Here is an 8,320-nt window from a genome sequence, read left to right on the forward strand (position 1 = left end):
GCTTTCATTCATCTTTACTAAGTGCCAAATACTCTGAGAACTTGTCTGTATTTACTGATTCCTTAAACGTGTATTAAAGTCAGTGACTTTTAGAATTCAAGGGACCCTCAGACTCCGCTAGTGCAGGCTAACCCTTTCATCTCATAACGGGAAGCCTGAGGTCCAGAGAGGATGCAGCTCGTCTGCAGGCCACAACCCAAACACAGGGAGGGACTCCCCACCCGCCCGTCAAGCTCCCCCAGAGCTTCAGGTGAAGACTAAGTCACATCAGATTAAGATGCGGTCAGTGGTGCTTTCACGGTCCCTAAGTGGAACGCTCAGGTACTATTACAGGCTTGCAGAATGCCAGAGAGCACAGGAGTACACCCGGCAGATGGTAAGGGAGTTCAGGTGTTTCCCAACTATGGAGACGTGCTTAGGCTACTGAGCCATAAAGTTAAAAAAGGGTAAAATGACAAATTTTACTTATATCACAGTAAAGAAAGTGCCTGGAACATTTTTAGTTTGAACCATGCAAAAGCGCCGACATTCAGCTGTTTCTGCGCTATCATGTGACGGCACCCTGCGTCACATCCCGAACACACGCAGAACCTCACAGGCATCAAGCGTCCTCGCAGACACCCTCCCGCTGAAATCCTCCAGCGCACACAGGACGCTACTGGTTCTGAAGACAGCTGTGCATACACGAATTCGGAATTTTGAAAAACAAGCCTGAAACAGAGTACTGCGAATATATTTTTTATTTAGTCATTCTGTTTACAATTGAAACTCTGGGAATTCAAAATTAACATCCTTGCCCGTGAGCTTCTTATAGACACCAGAAAAAGTTTCAACCTACAAGAAAAGAAAGAATTCATCACAAAACTTTGAAAAATACACACTCTGCTTAAAACCTAATCATTTTGTGAAACTGCACCTTCTATGGTTTTTCTCCTCAGCAACGAAGTACTGAGAAGACAAGGGAACACTCAGGGCACACACTCAGCAGTCTTCCCACCGGGACAAACGCCTCTCCAATGGCCCATGACAGGACTCTACACCACTCTGCTCCTCCGTGCCACATGGACAAAGCCACCAGGGGACCCCAGCAGTCGTCCACATGGTTATGTCCTGATCAGTTATGACAGCTAATACCATCATCATCACCCACCCTAACTTACAAGAATACACAGCCTCACTAAAAGGCAGTACAGAATTGTTCTGCTTCCAAAAGGTACAGAGAATTTCAAGTGTTGGATTCTTGAAACATCTCCATTTCAAACCTGACACATAACCCAAAGGAGAGCAGACTGAAGCGCGGGTGAAAAGAGCTGGCCCGGAGTGTACACTCATTGCTCTGGGGCCACATGAGGCAGGTTACACTACAGTCTGCTCGCACTGTGGCTGAACCTTTCCATGAGAACGTGTTGACCTGCTACCTTGTGTTCCACATTGTTCTGCTGTGCTTTGTCCAAATGAACCTTTATGAGCCGGCTGCCATCCAGTTTCACGCGGATTCTCTTGCCCACAATTTCACTTGGGAAGACCAGGTCCTCAAGGATTGCATCGTGCACAGCTGTCAGTGTACGGCTGAAAGAATAGTTCAAAAGTAAGTAGCCTAGCAATGCCCGCCCTCCAATTCCAGAGGGCGCGTCTTAAATGAAAATGCAAATCCCAGATTCCTTGAGTCAAATTAACCCTCGTTTTCAAATAAGCTTGTTATACTTCACGTACCAAACTAAAGCCTTTGGCTACCTAGAAAAGGGTAACAGCTTATTGATTTATTTAAAAGCTTAGTCCATTTTTAAATGTAACTCACCAAGGCAATGAGTGACCATCTCAATGTGAGATTAGTGAGGCCTTTTATACATCTTTCTTTTCACTTGTTTGACTTCTTAACTAAATCACTACAGTAACCTTCTGCTTATCTCCAAAACGACCCCCTTCGAATGTCAAGGTAATCTTTCTAAAAAACGGGTATGACCACATAATTTACCTATAAAAGACCCTTCAAGAGCTCTCCATCTAGGTCTATCTAAGACCTCCAAGATACCATCAGAACTCCTTGTTCTCTAGGACCAAATGAGGCAACATTGATCCCAAGGGCACTGTTCCATCACCAGCTCCAGGACAGCTGCCCCTCCCCGTTCATGTGGGTCTTTGGTTTTCAACCCATCAGCGTCACACAAACTGCCAGTGCAATCTTGCTCCTTATCTGAGTATCTCTATCAAGTTCAAAACCTACCTACCTGCTACCTAACAAATGAGGAGTTTCAATTAACTGCAAGCTTTTGACACAGTACCATGTACCATGAGACACGAGGAGTAAGTGGACGCGGTTCTCAGCTTCAGCATTTACGGAGCTGCCTCGTGCGTGGTTAGCTGTCTAGGTCCCACCCTCAGCAGCGAACAGCTACTCATTTGTATTTCCTACCCGGCAGCGTCCACATACACCACTAACATTTTCTGGTGGCTCTCGATTTGACTGCCAACATCTTAATGTTCCACAGCCACAAAGGGCAAAAGCTGGAACAAAGTCCATTCCCCAAAGCCCTCATCACCTTTCCAAAAGCAAATAAATCAAGACAACTGGACTGTTCATTGCACCTCATTAATTAAGCACATTCTTACGATACTAGGAAAGCACGCAACACGGAAACCAGATTCCAATATTATCTACTATCTTTTTACATGGGGAACAATGGCACCACACGTCAACTACCACAAACCACAGGGACTGGAGCGCTTCAGAGGAAAACCCTGCTATACCCGAAAACAGGATCAATGTTGGCATTTAACCTGAGTTAGATAAAGGTAGCTGTAAGGGGCAGGGAAAATAAATCTGAAAGTGGGAAGCCAGATCGGAAAAGTGGCAGAATCGCTATAACCTACCAACCAGGCTTAGTGTGAAGGAGGAAAGGCTTTCCATGTACACGCTAGATCACACTAGAAACACTGTGAAGCCTTCGTCTGAGAAAATTTCGAAAACACAGATTTGTACTGAGAGGGAACTAAAGCCATAGATTTGAGGGACAGTCCTTTAGCTGTGTAGAAAGCAAAGGGACTGTTTTTTTTCCTTTTTGAGACAGAATCTTGCTCTGTCGCCCAGGCTAAAATGCAGTGGTGCCATCTCAGCTCACTGCAATCTCTCCACCACCCTGCGTTTTTTATTTGTATTTTTTATTCGTGCATACCAGCATCCAGATCAGGTTTAAGCAGTACTTATCCTGCCTCGGTCTCCTGAGTAATTGGGATTACAGGTGCCCACCACCACACCCAGCTATTTTTTTATTTTTAGTAGAGCCGACGTCTCACAATGTTGGCCACGCTGGTCTTGAACTCCTGACCTCAGGTGATCCACCCACCTCAGCGTCCCAAAGTGCTGGGATCACAGGCATGAGCCACCGCGCCCGGCCAAAGGGGCGGTTTTTATACTCATTTCCTAACTCAGGTTCTCAGAACTAAGTTTCCAAAACCCTCTTTAAGTGTCATGATTTTTTTAAATTACATTTTCTAGGTCACAGAATTCTAGTTCTAGAAAACCTGGCACCTACCTTTCCACATACCATAATTCAATACAGTAACAGATTACAAGATTCCCAACACTTTCTATTTTCTAGTGTTCGAACCAGACTGATTTTTTTTTAATCGCCTTAGCATTACTAGGTTTAGCTGCAATGAGCAAATTCTCCAAGCCCAGACCGGTTTTCTCATCCACTGAGGAAGCAATACAAATTATCCATTTCATAGCGTACAGGCATAACGACATCTGTTTTCTCAAACTCATCCCTAAGGGAAGAGTCCCCAGGGATTTAATAGTTCCCGTTTGTAAAACAATGTACAGAGACTACCAAAATACCAAAAGATCTAGTTAGAGACAACTACCAATATTTGAGTTTATGCCAGATAACCTGTCAGTCATCAAGTTCACACATCATTTCCATTGGCATCTTCAACTGCAGTGATGTTCTAACCTGCGATGTTGTCATCAAAATTCACCTAGGTTTTTCACTTCCAATCCACAGCAAAAACAAAAATCAAAGATAAATCCAAGCCCACGCCCACTATGTCTAGCAGACTTCATCACACAGAATTAATGGTTTCCTTCTCATCATTCCTATCCTGTGCACAATCGGAGGAAATCATCTCCTCTTGTGACAGCACTGACCTACTAGACATAAAATGACTAAGAGAATACATTTGTTTTACATCTAAAAGTCTAAAACCCATCACGTGCAACTATAGAGGAAACCAAATGCTGTTACTCAAAAATTCCCACTTGAGTATCTTGTTTTTATAAACCAAAACTTACACAAATTGAGTTGTTAATAAGAGGGGTACACACATTTCAGAAACTACTAAAATACTCACCTCCTGGGACGCTTTTGTTTATTTTTTGTACGGCTTTTTCGAGTTGGTTTAGGTAGAATTCTCCTCTGTAAAGTAAAAATTACCATGTGACAAAATTAAGACCTTACATTTACAAACAACTAAAACTGTCAAACTGCTTTAGAAGCAAGAAGAGTGGCAGGGTAAGTTCAAAGTTCGAGAACGCTGCACAACCTAGACCAGACAATTTACTGAGAAAACCCTTCTACGGAGCTTCTGCCGATTCTTGAATAACTCAGAATCCATAGCTTCTATTAATACGCCTTTCCCCATGCCTGCTGAGCCAGAACACTGCTTCTTTTCTTCCTGATCAGTCCTGGCACTTCATTCCCCATAGACTTCAGCTCATGCCAAAGCCAGATCTGAGCTGTAACAGGTTTCTTAGATCGATCATCTCAGTAAGCAACACACCACACTTGTGAAATTTAATTTTAAATGCAGGAAATCATTTCTATAACTCAAAACACAACAGACTGTCACGTTACAGATTTCTTGTTTCAACTCTTAACTAAGAGTATACTTTTTCTTTTTAAAACTTCTTATTTTTCTGTTTTTTGTAGACAGGGTCTCACCATGTTCCCCAGGCTGGTCTCTAAAGTGATCCACCTGCCTCCACCTCCCAGTGCTGACAGGAGCCCAGGAGCCCCCGTGCCCTGCCTGTACTTTGTCTACCCAGTGCAATCAACTTACCCAGCAGCCTGCCACTTCGGATTCATGAAAAGATTGTTTTCATGATTCCAACTACCAGTGCAGTGTAAACACAAGCAATTTTAGCAAAATTCAAGAACAGAAACATGTACAGCGGAACAGATACCTGGGCAATAAAGACAACATGCTTCCCACTGAACTTTTTCTCCAATTCGCGTACCAGCCGGACTTGGATTTTCTGGAAAGATTTCAGTTGAGGAACAGGAACAAAGATTATGATAGCTTTCCGGCCACCACCAACTTCAATTTCCTAAAGAAAAAAAAAATCCCCTTTATCAACTGCTTCAGAAAGTAATTAGAGTGTAAGAAGACCTCACCATTAACAGCGTAGCTGCACTACAAACGAACGCTGGTTTTGAGTTAACGTTCAGTGGAACCTTTGGAGACGTTCTCATCTCTCACCAATCTTATTTCCTTATTCCAGGAAGGAGGGAGAACGAGCAGGCCTGAGGTCAATCACTGCCACTTCTGCACGCCCGCACGCGGCAACTCTGGCCTCAGTGTAGAGAAGCCCGCATCCGAGGAGCTCCCCCAAAGCTCTTTACCGTATTTATCATTCGGTCAGGGCTAATAAGGTCCCCAAGCGGCCCAGGCCCTCCCTGCTCCACGTTTCTCCCCTGCCTGCACGTTGACAGCGAGAACTTAAAAGTGCAGGGGACCTGCAACCCCACTCCCTGCACCGGGGCGGTATCACTCCCTAACAACACGGCGGAGCCTGAGTTCAGCTGAGGCAGCCAGGCGGCAAGTCGCCATCAACCGTAACCCACGGCACGCAACAAGCCTCCCAGGCAGTGCGCGGGGGACGCGCCGCGACCTCCCTTCCAGCCGAGGGAGCCCCAGCTTACCTTGGCTGCCGTAATATTCAGCTCCCTGAGCTGAGCCTTGAGGTCCGAGTTCATCTCCAGCTCCAGAAGAGCCTAAGAAGCAGACAACAGCAGGGCCGAGCCTGAGCGCGCGTCCGAGCACCCCTGGCCCCGCACACTTGCGGCCGCCTTCCCTCCCGGGCGGGGCGCCTCCACCCACCCCGGACCCCGGGGAGCCCTCTCACCTGGGAGATGCCGGACTCGAACTCGTCTGGCTTCTCGCCATTGGGCTTCACGATCTTGGCGCTCGAACTGAACATGGCTTTCTCCTGGCAGAACAGGAGGCACAGCGGTCAGCGTTACGCGGCCCGGGCTGCAGGCGCCGCTGGCTCGCCCTCCTGCCCGCACCGCACCGCACCGCACCGCACCCCGCTCCCGGCCCCGCTCGCCCCGCAGAAGCCATCGGAGGGCACAGGCCGGGTAATCGGCTGTATCTCCACCCGGTAAGCAAGGCCCGCCGCTCCAGGGCTGACTCCAGAAGGCGCTTTCTTCAACTCAGGCGAAAAAGTCCGACCCGACCGGTGACGGCCAACGTACCTTGGCGAGTGCCGACTTAGGAAAAGACCCAAATCTCGCGAGAGCACGTCAAAATCCGGCGGCGGAAGGGAAGAGGCGGAAACAGCGCGAGGAGGAAGGTGAAAACCGGAAAACCACTAAGAAGCGGTCGCAGGCTAGAGAGTCCCAGGAAGCGGCTCCGGGGACGAGTGTCTTGGCAACGCTTTTCCGTCCTAGGAGTCGTAGTTTGGTGCCGTTCCCGAGCGTTCCGGTACCCGCTCCCAAGGTTCCTGTCTTCATTGTAAGTGGTCAGGCGGGAACCGGTCTCGTCCCAGCCCTGGTCCTGGGCGAGAGGAGGAGACCGAAGAAGACCAACTTCGGCAACCTCCGGAGACGGGACATTTAAAAAGGCTAACTTGCCTGGGCGCTGAGGCTCACGCCTATAATCCCAGCACCTTGGGAGGCCGAGGCAGGAGGATCACTTGAGCTCAGGACCCTGCCTGGGCAACATGGCGAGACCCCAGGCCTACCCACCCCCCACCCCCCAAAAATTAGCCTGTCACGGTGGCGCGCGCCTGCAGCCCCAGCTACTCCGGAGGCCGAGGCGGGAGGATAGCCGGACCTGAGAGCTCAAGGCTGCAGTGAGCCGAGGTCGCACCGCTGCACTCCAGCCTGGGTGACAGAGCAGGACCCTGTCTAAAAATAAATTTTTAAAAAAATTATGAGGCCTTCACTCTATGCTAGTACTGTACTAGGTGCTAATTATTAAGTAAAACCGAGTGAACTCTTGCACTCATGGAGCTTACAGTTCAGTGGAGAAGACGTTACGTAAACGGTATGACTAGATATATAATGACAAATTGTAATAACTTAGATAACGGTAAAATGAGAGATTGGGGAGGAATTACTTATGCTTTCCGAAGTCGGGAATCCTGGAACAGGATGGCATTAACCTGAGACATGAAGAGCCGCAGGGTCTGTCGCCTGGGGAAGAGCATTCCAGACGGGAAGGAACTCATTCCCAATGATCCGGCTGTGGACAAGTAATTTAATCTGAGCTTCAGTTTCCTCTTCTGTCAAATGTCATGCAAGAGTTATTTTCGGCCGTGGGCCAGGCACGGTGAAAAATGCAAAAACATTACACCAGGTGCCCTCTCAGGATTCCCAGCCACCTTCACTGAGCAGAGATGGTATTTATCTCACATTTGTAATGCCAGGTATGCTCCCAGCCCATGCTTCTCTAACAATGTTTTTTAAAAAGGGCAAGTGACTATCTCCTTGGAAAATTAAGGGGTAACTTGAGGTTTTTTCCAAATAGAAAGGAAACTACAGCTGCATCTACAGTCTCATCTGGGCAGTCATTCTGCGGCCCCTTGTGGAACTAGCTGCATTTCCTTACTCCACATGCACTTGTCGACCTGGGTTTTCTCTCTGCTGCTCTATAAAAGTAGCAGTCTAAAAATTAATTCTGTTCATCTTTCTCTGTGAACCTATGAATTGAGAAAAAATTAAAATGTTTTCTGGTTTCCAGTCCTTTGTTGAATGGGGTTCCCCATCTTAGGGGAAAGCATTCAGTCTTTCACCATTGAGGATAATATTAGCTCTAGGGTTTTTGCAGATATTTTTAATGTAATTCAGGAAATTCTCCTCTATTCCCGCATTTCTGAGTTTTTTTTTTTTTTAAATCATGAATGGATGTTGGAGTATGTCAAATGCTTTGTGTCTATGAACTAATATGATGGTGCGAGTTTTTCTTCTTAGCCTGTTAATATGCTAGACTACAAACTCCACTTGGTCATGACATATAATTATTTTCCTAATTGCTGCTTGTGATCATTGAGTATTTTTTTGTATCTGTGTAAGGGAGAAAAACTGTCTGGAGGCAG

The 8,320-nt window shown here is 46.9% G+C and overlaps 1 protein-coding gene across 3 annotated transcripts; it reads right to left on the reverse strand.

Annotated features, from left to right (window-relative positions):
• Nucleotides 1-722: 722 nt before the first annotated feature.
• Nucleotides 723-6,533, reverse strand: RPS7 (ribosomal protein S7). 3 transcript variants are annotated; one of them, XM_035273321.3, is made up of 7 exons: nucleotides 6,477-6,533; nucleotides 6,125-6,208; nucleotides 5,922-5,993; nucleotides 5,183-5,326; nucleotides 4,351-4,415; nucleotides 1,419-1,569; nucleotides 723-834 (listed from the first exon to the last, which is right to left on the reverse strand). In XM_035273321.3, exons 2-7 carry the CDS (start codon nucleotides 6,197-6,199, stop codon nucleotides 757-759), a joined length of 585 nt encoding a protein of 194 aa, XP_035129212.1. In that variant the 5' UTR covers nucleotides 6,200-6,208; nucleotides 6,477-6,533; the 3' UTR covers nucleotides 723-756. The 3 variants fall into 3 exon arrangements, with proteins under 3 accessions (XP_035129212.1, XP_035129215.1, XP_035129213.1); XM_035273324.3 differs by having other exon boundaries at nucleotides 6,380-6,533; XM_035273322.3 differs by having other exon boundaries at nucleotides 6,308-6,533.
• Nucleotides 6,534-8,320: the final 1,787 nt, after the last annotated feature.

Source organism: Callithrix jacchus, chromosome 14 (assembly GCF_049354715.1).
Source record: "Callithrix jacchus isolate 240 chromosome 14, calJac240_pri, whole genome shotgun sequence".
In the NCBI taxonomy this organism is placed as follows: domain Eukaryota; kingdom Metazoa; phylum Chordata; class Mammalia; order Primates; family Cebidae; genus Callithrix; species Callithrix jacchus.